Source organism: Diabrotica undecimpunctata, chromosome 2 (assembly GCF_040954645.1).
Source record: "Diabrotica undecimpunctata isolate CICGRU chromosome 2, icDiaUnde3, whole genome shotgun sequence".
In the NCBI taxonomy this organism is placed as follows: Eukaryota; Metazoa; Arthropoda; class Insecta; order Coleoptera; family Chrysomelidae; genus Diabrotica; species Diabrotica undecimpunctata.
The window spans coordinates 178473855-178493243 of NC_092804.1; the positions used below are offsets into that span (position 1 = coordinate 178473855).

Below are 19389 nucleotides of genomic sequence, written 5' to 3' on the forward strand. Positions count from 1 at the left end.
AGAAGATTGGTCTGATGTTGATCTCGACACTGATGATGATGATGACATTTTTATACCATCCCCATCTACTTCTGTTTGCGGTAAGTCCGATGGAGATGTTATTGATAGCAGAATTGGGCAATTGCTTGGTGAATCTGATAAAATTGTTCCTTCTACAACCGTTGATGTAAATTCCACAACTGAAAGAACATCTGAGAATGACCCACAAGAAAATCAAAGTGTTTTGGTAGAACAGAGTCCAGTGGTTACGCTAACTAATTTTACTGGACAATGGACCTCTGAAACAGATGTTCCAGAAATACCAAAATTTGAGTCTGTGTTACAGTCAAATGTTCAATTCACCCATAGAAGTCAACCAATATTTTATTTTGAGAATTTCTTCCCTTGTGATCTAATAGAACAAATTGTTGCTCAAACGAATTTATATGCTGTACAAAAAGACAGCAAAAATTACAAAAACACTAGCCAAGAAGAAATAAGGACATTGCTAGGTGTTTTTATTTTAATGGGACTGCACCCTGTACCAGACAAAGATTTATATTGGTCAAGTGATCCTTTTTATAATAATCCTGTTATCTCCAAAGCTTTTACAATCACCAGGTTCAAAAAATTAATAGAAAATATCCATCTAAATGACAATTCAGCAGCTGCAGAGAGAGGTTCACCTAACTTTGATATACTGTATAAGATAAGACCATTTATAGATAAACTAAATGAAGTTTTTCGATTTTCGTCGATTTTCTATTGATGAATGTATGGTGAAATTTAAAGGACGTAGTTCTATGAAACAGTATATGTCCAAGAAGCCGATTAAGCGTGGTTATAAAATTTGGGCAAAGTGTGATGCTATTACTGGGTATCTGTACCAGTTTATTATCTATACTGGAAAAACTGAAGGCATTGAAAATGATGGCTTGGGATACAAGGTTGTAACTAAATTATGCCAAGATATACCACACAAATCTTTGGTTGTTTTTGATAACTTTTTTACGAGTTGCAAACTGTTGGAAGATTTATATGCTAAACAGCTGTATGCTATAGGTACAGTTAGACCTAATCGCAAAGGTTTGCCCGATTTCATGAGGAAAAAGAAAACCAAAAATGAAAAACTTCGAAAGAATGAATTCTATTGTTTGAGCAGTGGCCCTATAACAGCAATAAAGTGGTTGGATACCAAAGAAGTCACGGTTATTACAACTGCTAATCAACCACATGAAGTAACCATGATAAAACGTATACAAAGAGATGGCACAAAGAAAGATATAATGTGCCCAAAAGTTATTGCAGATTATACACTAAACATGGGAGGAGTTGATCACTTTGACCACTTTAGGGCATCATATCCCATAAGCAGGAAGTCTAGAAAATCGTGGATGAGATTGTTCTTCTTTCTTTTAGATGCAAGTGTAATTAATGCATATATTATGTACACAAGAATTCATGATCAAACAAATACTTCTCACAAGGATTTTAGGCTTCGCCTTGGAAGAGCTCTCATAGGTGACTTTACAGTAAAGGCATCTCGACCTGTGATATTTAAAAATAAAAAAACGGGCAACTTTGGTGTTCCAGACGAAATTCGGCTGAGAAATGTAGGACCACATTTACCAGATGTTCAAAAAAATTATACAAGATGCAGATTTTGCTCAACAAAAAAAGAAGAAAAACGAACGAACATTATATGTAGTTATTGTCAAGTAGCTTTATGCCCAAAACAATGTTTTAAATCATTCCACACTGCTGTAGTTGAGACCTAAATTAGTTTTGTCACCCATATATGCATTTTTGTATTTTTGAATTAATAAATTGTTTCACAAACTGTATAAGGGTAATTAATTTCCCACCTACAAAATTTTTTTAAAGAACAACGGGAAAATAGTTCCCACCACTATTTTTTTATTACTTGTTCAAATTATTTTATATTTCAACAAAAATATGTTTTATTTACCTCCTTTAGATACCAAAAGTATATAAACAAACAAATTAATTCTCCTTATATCCCATGTCTTATTAAGGGTTAATCCAGAGTATCGGCTCCAACTTTTGTCTTGTTGTAAAATGTTATCAAATCTGGCTTGAGTTTCGCTCAAGTAAAATGTTTGATTGTTAGTGTATGCTTTTGTTCTCTCATAAGAGAAGAAGGTTTTACGAAAGCTATTCTTCTCAAAAGGTGCTAAAATTTTTTCTGAGATTTGTTGATTACTTGCTTTAAGATTTGACCTAGATATTATAATTCTTGATAAATTTCTTTACTTTATCAACAATTATGCAACCCAGTTTGAGATTGTACGTACCATCTAATCGTGAGCAGGATTATGAGATCATTGTACGATTTACGAAGATTAAAAAAATTGCTCAATAAAACTTTGATATTAACACTATTATTTTTATTTTTTGCTATGCTACTATAAAAATTAAAAGTTTGGATACACTTAAGTTTGTAACTCCAACTAGTTTCTATTTAATTTTTCTCAATTAAACCTTTCATCAAAAATCAATGGATTGAGGCTACTTAAAACTGATTAAATAGTCACGATCTACCTCGTACGTTTGATAAATCGGCAACAAAACGTTCTCCATTTTTACTCATATACAATTTGCATGCGGGCTTTATTTCTTCCTTTGTGTTTATATAAATAGAATATATGATTTGCAATGCACAATTTTCCTGTGTTCGGTTTAAAAAAGCAAAAACGTGTACGGTATATCTGCAGGGCCATATTGGCAGCGGGTTTAACAATCTAATAAACTAACAAATTTGGTGCAATTGTGTATATTTTTAGAATAACAATTTTATTTTTGAAATTTAATTTATTGACTTTATTTAGCAGTGGTTCGTGTCATTTCTCGTTCGCACATGAAAAATCATATCTATTTATTTTTGCAGTTTTCGTAACGCCCAGACGTGTCACTGTGCAAAAAATAAAGGAAAATGGTACCTGAGTTATTGGCTAAGAAAAAGATATAGAAATAGGAAGATCTAGTGCCCATATTGTAACCCAAAATTATATATCCTGGTTTCAGTTTGTACGTCTATAGTGAATGCGTATCATTTACTTCAGTAGTCACGTGGTTGTCTCTAAAAGTTGTAACATTTTTTTTATAATTAAAATATTAAACAATTTTTAATCCTTTTACCCCTGTTGCTGAGACGCCGACGGCCGTATTTGCAAATAATATATACGCGGTTGGTCGTGTTTACCATCAGGAAATTTCATTGGAAGCTACCGACTATCTCAAAACACGGAAGGTCCGACTGATTATTCTCGTTAATCCACGGTTAATTCTTTCCGGTTTCAGGCGATTTCTTTTGGATAAATTTAGTAAACTTCGTCGAAGGCACGTTATAGTAATTAACTGAGAGAACGTTTCTAGCTAGAAGAGTACCGTTATTTTCGATATCGTTAGGACTTTTTACGTTATTAGAAATACATACCGGCCGACCTGTCATTTTTAAGTGGGGGATATGCCACCCATTTTTGAGAAAGCTTGTGAAATTTTGGGTGAGGAACGGCACTTCTGGTAGGGCGATCTTTGCGTAAAGCCACTTGCTGATATTACCGTCTCTGTGAATTTTTTCTTTAAGTGTGTATACACTTAAATGTTTTAGTTTCGTAATTTAATACCATATTAAATTAAAGATTTGTATAAACTACATTTAATTTAATTAACTTCAGTGTTTAATACAAGTAAATAATTTAGCTTCAGTGAAGAGTGCAGCAGTCCTCAAGACTTATCGTAAGTTATCATAATCATATTATTTTCAACTATCTGGACGAATCTCCGTCGACTATTTCTTCTCCTGTAGTTAAGGTTAACTACTGAGTTAGCTTTCAATCAAGGAACATTTAATATTTTCATAATCGATAAACTTTATTCATTTTGTTATTTGCTATAATTGTTATACGTTTTTAACCCATTATCTCGAGATAAGTCCATAAACAGCAAAGAGAGATTTCTTTAATCCACTTTAGTTGAATATTTCTAAATACTATCAGGCTCTCTTCGCTGATAACTTAAACTGTGTATAATTTTATTATACTGCATTTGTAAAGGTATTTCCTAATTATAATACTGTGTATTGTTATATGTATATCACCATTTAATAATTAATGGTGCATTTTTTTACATATGTGTACATTCAACTGCCTATATCATAGTGGTGTTGATTATGTTTTGTTTTGTTTTATCAATGAATTTTATTTCTCGACTCCTAATAAGTTTCCTGATCTAAAAATACCTCTGAATGTTTGTATATTATATTAAATAATTATTATACCTTCGACCAGAAGAAAGATCAGGCTGATTAAGTTTTGTAGGTAAGTAGGTGGACGGAGTCCACCTAATATATTTATTATTTGTTTACCTAGTGTGTTGACCAAATTTATTTAATAATTAACTGTCGATAATTTTCCTTGGATTTGGTCTTAGAACCTATATATCTTTCCTTACCTCTTTTCTTTTCTAAGGTTTCTTAATTTTCTCCTTAAACCCAAAAAGTCAGGTGGTGCCCTGTTTCTATCTTATCTTATTTTTGATAATTTTACCCGTCTATCTTTTTGTTAAATAATATTTACTATCAAACGACGAAAACCTGAGTACTTAGGACATGTGATGAGAGGGCAAAAATACGCATTATTACAACTTATTATGCAAGGCAAAATCCGAGGAAAGCGAAATGTGGGAAGACGAAGAATATCCTGACTTAAGAACTTAAGGGAATGGTTTGAATGCAGTAGTGCAGAACTTTTTAGAGGGGCAGTCAACAGAGTCCGCATAGCCATGATGATTTCCAACCTTCGATAGAAGATGGAACTTAAAGAAGAATCTTTTTGTTTATTTCTATATCTTTTCTAATATCTATTATCCTGTTCTACCTTTACTTATTTCGTCCGTTGGACCCATTCCCGGTTCCAAAAGCTAGTTTCGAACTAGCTATGTCTAGTAAGGAAGCTTGTTGTGACTCTGAGCTTGTTTTTCGCAATATTTAAGCCCCATTAGCTTACTTCCAGGTCCATACAAAATTGATTTTGCCGTATGCTCGATTGGGTATACTGTAATGTTCATTTTAATTTATTTACAGTATTTTAACACTAACAATAAAAACCCAATTAATTTATAACATATATTTACTCAACGCTACAAATTTATATTATAGACTAACCCTCTTCTTGGTATTCAGGAAATTCTGTCAACTCATTCTAGACCCCCTCGTAATGCTGTTATTTGAAATCTCTAACCGGATTGACCAACATTCAGCCGATTTCTTGCATGTAAGATGAAGTAAGAGCATGATTTGCACTTAGCCCAATAATGGACTTTATAAAATATTGATTAGATTGTGTGTAAAGCCATTTTCTTCGCTGAGTTTTTGTTTACTAACAGTATCAATATCTGTCGCTGGAATTACATTTTTGTTTACTTTTTCGCCAAGTATATATGTTGAATTAGTCAAGTTGTCAACCATTTCATTGTCTTTTATTCCCGAATGGACCTTAATCTATGTAATTGTTACATTTAATCCTAACTATGTAGTTTCAAACAGAATTTTAAGAATATTCAGTTTAATTTGGTTATATATATATATATATATATATATATATATATATATATATATATATATATATATATATATATATATATATACAAGGATTTCCACAGTTTTCACTGTATTCCTTCACTCAACCGTTTTCTCCAATTTTTCCTGTTTAGCCAGTCCCCTTCCTGTAGGTTTTTTCTACTCATTGCTTCGTCCACTTCATCTCTGAAAGATCTTCGGGGTCTGCCTCTCTTTCTTCTTCCTATCGGGCTTCACTCTGTTATTCTATTTATCCACCGATTTTGGTCTGCTCTTCTGACATGTCCGTACCAGGTTAACCTCTTCTGTTCGATGTAGTCCATTATGTCGGAGTTCATTCCCATTCTCCTCTTAATCTCCATGTTATTTATTCTATCTCTTCTTGTTACTCTGCAGCTTCTCGTTAGGAATTCCATCTCTGTTGCTCTTATTTTGTTTTTGGTTTTCTTATTTATTGTCCAATTTTCACACCCATAAGTGAGGGTAGTTCTTGTCATGGTATTATATATTTTTTTCTTTGTTTTCATGCTGATGTTCTTATCCCATAGTACCGGGTTCAATTTTCGTATGGAATCTCTTGTTTGTCCTAGTCTATTTTTTATATCTTCCTCCGTTGTTCCTTTATTTGATATTATGAAGCCTAAATACTTATACTTGTCTGTTCCTTTGATTTGTTTACCTTCGTCTATTTCCAGCTGTTACATTTCTATATTCTCCGTTGTTAGGTATTCAGTTTTCTTTAGGTTTATTTCCATCCCATTCTTTGTATATTCCTGCTCCAGTTTTCTCATCATAAAACTAAGGTCATCCTCGTCTTGTGCGATCACTATTTGGTCGTCGGCAAAACTTAGCGTATATAGATATTCGTTCCTTACTGGTATACCCATTCCTTCGCACTTTCTTTTCCATGGTTTCAGGGTTTTTTCCAGGAATATTTTGAACAGGGTGCGGGATGTGGAGCAACCCTGTAGTAGTCCCTTTGTCGTCTTAAATGGACTGCATATTCTATTGCCCGTTTTGATAGCTACTTCGTTATTGTAGAGTGCTTTTACCGCGTTTATTAATCTTCGTGGAACTTCGATGTCTTCCATTGCTTCCCATAGCTTGGTTCTAGGTATTGAGTCATATGCCTTCTTAAGATCAACAATTTTGTTTGGTTTATGTTTCAGTTTAAAGGTTGTTAAATCTGATGACATAAGATAGGTCTCAGTTTGCTTATATTTTTTTATTTATAAAAATTTATTTTCTATAAAGGATTCATACATCTACATTTTTTACCATGAGACAATCATAAACCCTTTCAATAATGGCACCAATGGCTCTGTAGATATCGGTTTACTAATTCTAAACCTTTACTAACATTAGTACATTATTCGAATCGTGCTTTGGAGGGCACGTAATGCAATCGGTCCCCCTGGACTAGTGTGCATCAACACTGGTTACCTGAAACAGGGTTAAATATGCAATTGGCGCTGGAACAATGTGAAAGGATCTATCCGCCAAAAATACCAGACGATATTATTATTGTTAGTTTTCTATTATTTTTCTAAGCTGGTCTGTAGAAATTTAAGTTACAAAAAATATGTCTGAAAGTCAAAATTTTAATTCTCATAAAAGATTTCACTTTAGCATTTTATTTTCTTCCAATTATTAGAGTTCTTAGTCTGACAATGTTAGTCTGTTCATTAGGTAGACTTTAAATTCACACTTTTACAGCATAACTAGTTGAACTTTGGATATTTTCTTAGAAGGTTTATTTATAAAGGTCTTTACGTTTAGTGGTTACGTGTTATCCTTTTTATGCAGCCCGATATTATTCTTTAGGCTGTGTTTCTTGCTATACCAACAAAAACTTCTAACCTATATATGTTTCTTTTTTATACATAACAATTTTGAGGGTACTTCAAGGATAAATTTAATTTATTAAAATTATTACTTATATTTGCAGGATCTCCAGATACTTTAAAACTATTTGCTATTTGTCGTTTGATTAGCTCCTCTAATTTCCCTGACTATGTGCCATAAACATTTTGATGTATTATTGATGTTTTTAATTCGATACCTATACTGCAACTTCCGTGACTCTACTAACATTTTGTTGAAATTTCGTTTTGTTTATTAATACTGTTCCACATATTTAGTATTTATCCTACCAAGCACTAATAAATAATCAAGGAGCTGTTTACACTGTTTCAGTTCTATGCTGTTATAATAAAAGCAGTCATTGAAGATAGGAACTAGTATTTGCATAAACATTTCCCATTGTTTATTAACATTTTCAGATGTATTAAATACTTGTTTCCACCACTGTTTTCCAAGCATGGATCTAAAGCATAGATTTAGGAATCTAGGATCTGGAATGTCTTGAGGAACTATATATGTTTTCTTAAGAGAAATGAATACAATATGACTATCTGTTTCTTTCTGCATTTTTCCATTTCCCTTCGAAAGTTGGCAATCCAATTGGCTATAGCAGCTAAGCGCGAAACAGCGGCTCTGAAGATCTCTGTAGATGTTTTGTCAATGTCACAGGTCCTTGAGCCAAAAATATGATCTTCTTTCGACAGACCTTTTCGCAGAATGTTTTTTTTAATGATCACGCAAAATATTTTGTATCTCCCACTTCTTTTTTCTTATGCATTCTGTTAAGAACTTCGGTGTTTGTTGTTTTTTGGTCCAAAGAATACGTAGTATTTTCCTATGAAAGTACATTTCAAAAGATTCGATGTCTTTTCTAGTGGAGGGTTACTTTATGTGCAATTAGAACGACAAATAATAGTTTAAGTAAAATGTGTACTAATTTACATTAAAACTAAATCAATAAAAACAAAGAGTTTAGTAGTTTCTCCCACTATCTTTTTGATTAAAATAAAAAAATATACCTTACTCCGTAATACCTAAAACAATAAATAGCTTTTGTGGCTTAAAGATTATTGTTTCTCTGAGCAAAATCCAGTCCAACCCTGTTTAATAACGTTTTCTCAGGAATGAAGTAAATTTATAAAAGAAACGAGAATGACTCCAAACGTAAAGATTTGCGGATATAACTATGACAACTACTGAAAAGTTCTTGTTATGCAATTCTCCTTATCTTTTCTTCTTTGTTTCCTGTCGCGGAATAAGAAGTGCAATATTTGTAGAGCGGGTTCAAACTACGTTGTCTGTATATTTTGATTTTAAGTAAAAGAAAATATGTACATGCAAGTTTTAAATCTGTTTGAATTTATTATATGTGTAGTTAAAACTACAATTTTGAGTTTAAACCTAAGATTTAAGTACATAATATGTAAGGGAGTTAAAATTTAGAAGCTTTGTAATAAAAAATACACGTGATGACACTATGCACCACAGCAATGTAGTAGTAATTGTTACTTTATTAAAAAAAGGTTTTAAAGAGCAAATTTTAAAAAATGAATTTAATATTAATTTATCTTAAGGTTTATTGTATATTACAATAATTATTAAAACTTCAAAATCGTCTCGCCAAAATTATCTTGTGGGAGTTTTCAATGTGGGCTCCGAATATTTTTAACATTAACAAAATTTAATGTAAGTTATAAATTGTTAATCTTAGTGATATATTGAAATAAACTGTAAGTGTACAAACTCTTTACATAATATCCAGTTAAATTAACATTAAAGTAAAAAAATTGCAATTATTTGTTATTGTTATCAATAAACAAATCAAGTTTTACCAGCAAATAGCCGCTTTTAGTAAAGACCGATATACCTGTTTTAGCAGGTGTACAAGGTCGGACTTACTTTTTACAAACGTTTATCGCAATGAATTCAAACATGGAATCACAAAACAGTTCTACAATACAAGACCATCAAAATCAAATAAACACATCACAGTCATACTCTTCGGCAGCGTCGAGAGTGCAATTTCCTTTAACGTCCCAAGCAATTATCTTTGGTGCCCTAGAAAACACCAAACTTCAAGAATACCTTCTCCCACTTGGAAATATAATTCAACCGAAAAATATAATCTTCTCTTCTAGATTATCTAATAATGGCATATGTATGTATTTATCCAATAAACAAATAGTGGACGATTTTATAAATAATCATGGTTAAATAGAAATACAAGGTAAAATTGTCAGAGCAAGAAGGTTAGTTACACCAGCGGAACGACTTGTGCTCTCCGGCGTATGTCCTTCAATACTGAACGACTTGCTAATCAATGAGTTACAAAAAATCGGCATAGTTCCTGTCTTACCTATGACCTTCCTCAAAATAAGTGCTTCTATGCCTGAGTACAATCACATCCTTAGTTTTCGAAGACAAATCTATATGAGTCCTCACAATCTAACATAACCAGAGTCATTTACTCTTGTTTTTGACAACACGACATATAGAATATTCATTTCTCAAGACAGTTTAGTTTGCTTTAGATGCAAGAAGCCAGGACACATCGCTTCACAGTGCTCCGAACCACTAGCTCAACTAAACCCTAACCAAAACAATGAAGCATCGGTATCCAGCGCAACAAATATATCCTTGGAAGCATCCAATGACACAAACCCTTCTCAGTGTGAACAAATGTCTATTTCTAATATCCCGGAGATACCGAACAAAGTAGATGCATCAAATAAGGACAGTCACATAATCAACCAAAAAGAAACTTTGATGAAATTATTTCACCTGAAGCAGATCCATCTTCAAAAGAATGTAACATTTTTCCACCACCTTAAGTCCAAACAAAATCTAGAAAAGCTAAAATTAGTTCAGCAAGTACTTCTGAATGCTCATTTTCTCTTTTACTTGACCCTGCTAAAAACTTCATAGAAAATCACAATCTACCTTTCCCTCTAAACGTTGATCAACTTAACATGCTCCTAATAAATATCACGGGGTCAACAGATCCTATAACCACAATTCAAGAATATACCACAGACCTACCAGCTTTGTCCCATATGCTCAGTCAAGTTTATCCTCATTTAAAGGAAAGATCCATAAAACGTAAATTCACGTCCATAAGGAAAAAAATCCATAATTATATTAACAGTGAGGCATCGGAAGCGGAAAGTGACACATCTCAGTTAAGCCAACATTAAATTCAAGTCTCTACTTCAGTGAAACATTGATGGTTTTTTCCATCGCCTTGCTATGCTCCATCATCTAATTGGTACCCAATCTCCTGATGTAATATGCCTACAGGAAACTAATCTAAATCCACCAAAAAAATATAACTCCAACCAATATGACTGTTTTCGTTGTCTAGTCCTTTCTGACTCTCTCATCGCAGTCAAAACTATGCAAAATGTATACCCTAAACACCCCATTGAGAAAATTATCAGGGCCGAATTAATGAAAGTTCAAGAAAATTCCAGAAGAGTCCACTTCCTATGGATACCATCTCATGTAGGCATAGAAGGGAATGAAGAAGCAGATACTAGTGCGCGTAACGCTATCACCAGTGACGCATCAGAAACAGAGTGTCGGAGTATCGCAGGCGATCTAAAAGTTTATTTCAAAAATAAGGTGTTAAGTGCGTGGAATCGGGAGTGGAATGACTCTAGTTCGAAACGCAGAACCACCAAAAGTGATATTTTTTCATGGAAGTCCACAGCCAGAGCCATCAAAGACAGTCTTACAATTTGCCAAATAACCCGAAAGCACTCCTCAACAAAAGTTTAGTTCCGAACAATTTATTAGGTTACTTAAAATGTATAAATATTTTACACATATTTTCGAATTGTGGCAAACCTATACTGGGGTCAAACAGCAAGAGCAAAAATTGGCAACGAACTCACTAAAAGTGTGCAGATCAAAAGAGGTGTCCGTCAGGGTTGTATATTATCCCCACTCCTATTCAATATTTATTCCGAAGAAATATTTAATAAATGTATGGAAGATGCAAATGAGGGCATAAAAATAAACGGCGAGTTAACGAACAATATAAGATATGCCGACGACACGGTGATCCTTGCCAGTACCATAGACGAATTACAGCAGGTAATGGAAAGAGTTTATTCAGTTAGTGAGGAATACGGCCTGAGCCTCAACTTCAAGAAGACAAAGTGGATGCTGATAAGCAGGAAGCAACAGCCTGCTCGACAGTTACGGATAAGTAACATACTAATTGACCATGTAGAATCTTATGTGTACCTTGGCACCAACGTAAATGCAAAATGGGAACAGGCCACAGAAATTAAGGCGAGAATAGAACGAGCTAGAGCAGCATTTAGCAATATGAAAAAGCTCCTCATAAGCAGGGATTTGTCTCTTCCCCTAAAACTACGTCTAGTTAAATGCTACATTTTTCCGATCTTACTGTATGGTGTGGAGGCTTGGACGCTGACAAAGACGCTCACGAGAAAACTAGAAGCATTCGAAATGTGGGTGTACCGACGCATTCTTCGTATATTCTGGACCGAACATGTCACCAACATGGAGGTAATCCAAAGAATCGGAAAGGAGAAAGAAATCGTGAATACAATTAAACAAAGAAAGTTTGAATATCTAGGCCACATATTGAGACACGATAAGTACCGTCTACTGCAATTGATTGTCCAGGAAAAAAATAGACAGTAAGCAAGGGCCAGGCAGGAGAAGACACTCGTGGCTCCAAAATCTGAGGAAGTGGTTCGGGCTCACATCGGTCGAACTATTCAGAAGCGCCGCAAACAAGATCAGAATTGCCATGTTAATAGCCAACGTTCGCAACGGACAGGGCACTTGAAAAAGAAGATGTTACACAAAATTTAACTTAATTAATTGTTACAAATGTTCAATTGTTCACAAATTGTAATTAATTGTTACAATGATTGATTGTTACACATGTTAAATTTAATATTATTACAAATGTTACAGGAATGTCGCTAATAACCTTTGGCTGGATGCGACTTTGTTTCTTTAAATAAAAAAAAAATGATCTTGTAATGAACCAGTCTATTTCGGAAAATCATTGATTTAACGTAAAAATCTTAAACAGATATTTGGTAGTTCTAAACGATATATGAGGGGTAGCTGATGTTTTTTAATATACCTTAAAAATGAAGTCTTAAAGGATTGATTTCGATTTACAAATTTTTTCTCTAGAATGTAAAAGAAACGCCTCACAGACAAAAAATATTTTTTTCACTTTTAAAAAACAAGAGAAGAACAAAGCAAAATCAACTATACGTCTTCACGGATCTTTTATCAGTTACCCCTCATGTACCTTTTAGTACCATCAAATATCCAACTCTTATCACCATAATGTATTATCACTTCAAATAAATAAGTATCTCAGTCAAAAAAAGTAGGTACCTGTTTTTCAGTGATTTTTAAAATTATGAAAACCACATTACTTTATTAGATTTAGGTTGCCTTACTCTAATAATTTAATTTAACTTAGTCCTAATAAAAAGAAAATCTTAAACTTATTATTAAAATAAATGTACGAGGAAAAATAAAAAATATAAGTACAACATAAAAACCATGCAATAGATTTTCAATTCTAAATAAGCGCTTACTATTACTTCGGACTAAATACAACTACCTGAGATAATCATGTCTCCTCTTTCCGTCGTCCAATAATTGATGGAAGTTGGGAACGCTTCCGTCCGGCATTCCAGGGTCACATCCTGGCCGACATAAGCTCCCTCCAATTGGTTAGGAATCGATAGCATTGGAGGAACTGAAAATTAATTTAATAGCAGTCAGGTGGTGTATAAATCTTTCAAGCAGTCTTGTGGTGTTTGGATTGAGTGCTACTGGTGGAAAAGGGATGGAATTACCTCGATAAATGAAGAGGGATATTCTTTTAATAGAGTGAAGTCAGCTATAAAGGGGATTCATTTGGTATTTTTAAAGATACTCGACAGTATTAAGGAAAAACTAGGTTACAAGGTATTTGCTCTAAAAATAAGTCGATAAAATCAAAAAGGTTTATGAAATAAACACAAAATTTTGTCAATATTCTTTGGAATACGCGACAGCTATATTTTGTTTATTTATCATCAGAGGTACTCAACAAATTTTCACTTAAAGTACAGATGCAACAAAACAAAAACAGACACAAATTTAATCTAATACCGCATTTATTTTTACATTCTTACATACTTACATTCTAAGTATGGGCGTAGGAAATTTCGACACTAAGCAGGTAGCGACTAAAATTTAATGGCAATTTTCGACACCAGCGCCAATTCTCGTTTTTATCTTACAGGTATATTCAACACCAAATAAATATAGCTGCGACATAAATAAAATACCATAATTAATTAATTTATTTATTTTAATAAAAGTAATGTGCATTTTATTTCTTTATAACTGTAATAATATCTAAATATAATACAACTAGTACCTAATTTTTGTACATTTTACCGTTAATATACTTGTATACAATGATTTATTTGCTATTATAGGAATGATAAGATACAGCTTTTATAAAATCTAACCTACGTATTTGTTGGGATCGTAGTTTATCCATCATTTTCTCCAAAAATGCCAATTTAGCCTTAACAGTAGTATCTTTGATTTTTGCTGGTATATGTAAACTATGTATTTTGACATAAGTGTCTACTTGAAATTCTTTTAACTTTTCAATAAAAATAAAAATAGAAGGATGTGTTGAATAAAAAGAAAAATTAAATATCGAATGAAAGGATTCACAGGCATTTGTGGTCCTCGCAATAGACGGATTCTGATTGGACCATATGTGTGGTGGAAATAGAGCGCTATCGAAAATGTAATTTTCCAGTAAATAATCTGCATATATATCAAGCGTTGCGTTTATAGGTTTATATGACATTAAATCATAAAGAAAGCATTCTTCAACTTCTGCTGGATTTAAATAAGTTAAACCAAACGTATGCCTTAACCATTTTCCAATTTCTGAATTTGTATCCTTATATTCTTGTACCAAACCCAAAGATTGAATTTTTTTAAACCAGTTTTGGTGTAAGTGAAAACGGCATCCACTAGTTTTTGCATTGGGCCACATATACAATAAAGCACAGTGAATTGCTTTTTTAAAGTCCACAAATATTTCAGTTGGCTCTAATGATAATTGAAATGTTTCAAAAATCTTAGACCTTAATAAAGAAAATAAATTTTTGTATGTCATTGACAATTTGTCCTTTAACAAACAGTATGCTAAAGGAACATAATGTCCATTTTCCAAGCCATGTATAGTAAATAATTGTAGAAAATATTAGGTACTGTATAAAAATGTACCATCCATATACAAAGTTTTTAATTTACACAACAACGAATATTTGTCTCGCATGAAAATACAATAACATTTAATTCATGATGATTTAAAAACAAAAAACTTTCATTGCAGGTATTAGGAGAATAATTAACAACCGCGTTATGGACTTCTGATATGCTTCTTGGTAACGGACCTGGTAACAGTTTACGACGACAGTTGTAAATGTTCTTTCTTATGCTAGCTATGTCAGGAACCGTCAGCAAATTGGCATCACACTCAGCAACAGCAGTTCTTGTAATTTTGGCAGGCTTTTCCGATATGTCCTCTTGGGCTTTTCTTTTACATGCATTGGTTACCATCTTTACTTCAAGCTTTTTTGGATCGGCTTCATGATTATGTACCAAATCACTTCTTGTGATGGTGAGGTCCTCACAGCCTATTGTAAACACTTTTGCGGAACACTTAGTGTTTCTTTGGATGCAGCGCCAAAATATCTCGCCGCTTTTTAACACTTTCTGTTTCGAGAACGAATGATGCTCCACCACTAATAAATCTCGACCACGGGAACTTTTTATCAAACTCATTTTTTAAATATCCGTATACGTGCACAAGTCAACGTCAAACAAGAAATAAATTACAACTGAAATAATTTAGTCACAAGTACACAAGTGCCACGCCCCCGCCGTGACAATAAATATTGGGAAAACCCGCTTGTCCTGCAAAAGGGCCTTTAATGATAGAAAAACGATTATACGTACGTACCTCACCTTCCCCACTCTAATCATTCTTTTAATGAACAATTTCAAATTATTATTTTTCCAAATTCGTTTTATTAGCTTCGTTATTCGTTTATAAAATAGTTGTCCATCTTTCTTAAATATTTTTGCTGTTAATCTGTTTTCTACTGGACTTTTGTTATTCTTTAGCTGTAAATATACAAAGAAAGATCCCGAACATATCACAGTATGAGAGATCCCGACCATATCCTTATCGCAGTATCCTGGAATTGTCAGAGAGAACCTGGCTACATCCTTATCGCAGTGTCTTGAAATTGTCAAAGAAATCCCGGACACATCCTTATCACAGTGTTCTGGAATTATCAGTGAGGTCTTGGACACATCCTTATCGCAGTGTACTGGAACTGTCAGAGGGTTCTAGACTAACGTGGTCTGGAACTGTGGAAACCGTGGTCTGGAAATTGTCAGAGAATTATATGCCAACGCATCATGACGTACGTATCCGTTGGCCCATCGTGATCCAGAATCATCATACCGATTCCCGCTCAGGTGACTGCAATTTCAAGACACTGCAGTAAGGATGTGGTCGGGATCTCTCTGACAATTCCAGGACACTGCGATAAGGATATGGTCGGGATTTCTCGTACTGTGATGTGGTCGTACTATTATCTCTCCTTATATATGTCGGGATCTCTCTTTATATATCTACTTTTAGCTGCTTTATTATTTTCTCCTGTTTATTATTATCATCTCCTCATCTGATAGTTCGTTTATTTCAGCCTCATTATCGCTTTGCTCTGGTCAGGTTTATGATACTATTTTATTGGTTTTTTTTTATTTTTCTCTGGGATTAGCAGTTCGTCAAAATATACTGCCCACCACTCTAGTTTTCTTGGTAAGTCAACTATTAGCGTGCCTTCTTTACTTCTGCAAAAGCATGCGATTCTGGGACCCATAGCTTAATTGACTTGTGACTTCTTTGTAAAAATTCTTAATCTCTTTGTTTATCATATGACTTTCCATATCTTGTAACTTTATTTTACAGTATTCTCGTTTCTTTTTTCTGCATGTCAATTTTGCTTTTTTTCTCTGCTTTATAAGTCTTCCTCGTTTTTGTTGTATTTAGTATTTTTATTTGTATTTAAGCTTTTATTACAGCTTTTACTTTTTATATCGAACCTTGTATCTTTACTCTTTGCTTTGTTTATTTTTTCTACTATCTTTTGTCGCTTCCGTTATTATAATTCTTTATTTGTGTCCATTCTTTGGCAGTATCATTTGGAATTGTGTCTTCTAATCTTTTTGTTATATCCCTTCCTGTTTCATTCTTTGCAATGTACTATAGAGTGTATTGTGAATTTTGGCATTTTTTATACTGCAGTGTAATATACAACAAATATCTTTTTGGGATAAAGCTGTGTATTATTATTATTGATCATAATAAAATAAAAACTTAAAGTTAAATCCCAACAACCCTATTTTCGAAACGAGCTTGTTTTGTGATAAAATATTAAGCGATCCATTCGCTTAGCAGGAACTATTTCAGCTGATCCTCATAACGTTCTAAGAAAACAGGAAACTAAGTTTGTTGTTACATAAGAACAATTTCTGCGGGGCAAATTATAGCTTACGTTTTCTACCGCAGTTTACAGAACTCCAACCAGTCGGAGGAAAATTCATGCCGCACTTTGACTAACAACACAACTTTTAGTGAACTCCGAGAGCCGCGATCAATTATTGACGTTGTAAACTTCCTTTTCGGTTAACTTTCATTATTTACCTAATAAATTTCCGTTTATCTCGTTATTCTGACTTCTCAATCTGCTTTTGCATCATTTCCGGCTGCGCTACCAAAACGAGCACAAAAAATTGCGGGTATTTATCTTCGTTTGCTTCGATGACGGAGGAAATTTACTCGTTGGAGCTTAAAATAATTTTTCCTTTGTTTATTAGGTCCATTATATTGGATATATTCCGCTAGATGAAAGGCGAAACAATGGCTCACACTTTTTATTTTGATGATATTTATTAGAATAGAGATAAAATGAACATTCTCTCATTATAATATGCTCCGCAGGCTCATATTCTCTAACGTTTAAGTTTTCTCATTTTTATTTAAAGAATAAAGTCGCATTTAAGTTATTAGTGACAATATTGTAAATAAAATCTAATTAACGAGTTAAGATGTTTGGAACTAGTTTGCTACATAGTATTTAACACCTTCCCTGCGTGAACAGTTTTTAAATAACTTCCTATTTGGCCAAACGAGGTCTTAAAGACCTCGTTACAAAACTTCTTATTTAACGGATACAAAATTTTTAAAACTTCCCCATTTGCCAAGGCTGTGAAATGTTTATTTTTGAATCATTTTTAATGTTATTGGTACCGTTTAAATCCTTATAGAGTGCTGTAGTCGAATTATTGTAAAAAAATGTACGAGGTCGATTTGACCCCTTACCACCATAAAGTACGATTTTTATCGATTTGACCACTACGAGGTCGAATAAGCCTCGTTTTTTAACGACGTCTCCATTTGATTGTCTGTCTTACTGCATCTATTTACAAAAGGTTTAAGAAAACTACACCTTAACAACTTTGTTTACAATAAATTTTTTAAATTACCAAATATCTGAGAATAATAAACTATAACAAATTTATTTTAAGATATCCTTCAGTTGTTTTTTAAATAAACTAATTTTGGAGTCAAAACATTAAGGGGTTAATAATAGTTCTTTCACATTAAAAAGCCTACTAATCAATTTAAATTTCACAAAAATCTCGCCAAATGCTAAACAATTGATAAAAATCCCAATATAAACATAATATGTATTGTATTAGAATGGCCACTCTGATTGTGAGGTCATCAGCTGATAGTGGTAATATCATATAACTTTTTACCATGGGAATGATGCAAAATTGAGCTTGAGAATGTAAATACCATAATATACACACCACACATTCACAGTACCAAGTACAGTATTGCTTAGAAAGTCAAAATTACCAGACATACAATGTTTGGGAGCAGAATAAAAAAAATTGTGCAAAATACTATCGCTATACATAGAATATGAGAATCAATTCTATACTCAGAATCAGATTTCGATTCGAATGATTTGATACGTGACAAACCCTATGAACCAACAAGACCTGCGAATTATCTCAGAACTATACTGGCAAGAATTGTAATAGAGCACACAACATCCGAAGACATACAAATCCGATGAGGAGTCAGCCAGGGTTGCGTCTTATCACCGCTACTCTTTAATTTGTATTCGGAGTCTATATTCAGAGAAGCATTCGACGAGGTCCAAGGCGGAATTAAGATTAACGGAATCAGCATAGACAACATCAGATATGCTGATGATACCGTCTTAATAGCAAGCAACGCACAAGAACTACAAAATATAATAAATACGGTAGTTCACCACAGCGAAATGTTCGGTTTACATCTAAACGTTTTCAAAACTAAAACTTTAGTAGTTTCAAAGACACCAATAAACGTACAGGTGTATGCCGAGGGTCATATAATAGAACAGGTAAATTCCATAAAATATTTGGAAACAAATATTAATAGTCAGTGTAATCCAAAAACAGAAATCCTATCAAAACATTCATAAGCATGAAAACATTTTTTACAAGATCAGACCTTGGTCTACAGTTTAGAATCCGAATGATCAGATGTTACGTTTTTTCTGTCTTACTGTATGGCTGTGAAAGTTGGATAATGGACTCTGAAATAGAAAAAAGAATAGATGCCTTTGAGATGTATATATACAGACGAATGTTAAGGATTCCATGGGTACAAAGAGTTACTAATGTTGAGGTACTTCGTCGCAAGTGTAAACAAAAAGAATTACTAAGAATAATCAAAGAGAGGAAAATGCAATACTTGGGTCATGTGTTGAGAGGCGAAAAATATGAATTACTTCAAG

The 19389-nt window shown here is 33.3% G+C and overlaps 1 protein-coding gene across 2 annotated transcripts in view; it reads right to left on the reverse strand.

Moving 5' to 3' along the window:
- Nucleotides 1-19389, reverse strand: part of LOC140435294 (neurotrimin-like) — a 635066-nt gene that overhangs the window by 74503 nt on the left and 541174 nt on the right. For both annotated transcript variants that reach the window (XM_072524122.1, XM_072524121.1), the window contains exon 7: nucleotides 13062-13202. In XM_072524122.1, coding sequence (XP_072380223.1) covers nucleotides 13062-13202 — 141 coding nt within the window. The remainder of the gene's footprint in view (nucleotides 1-13061; nucleotides 13203-19389) is intronic.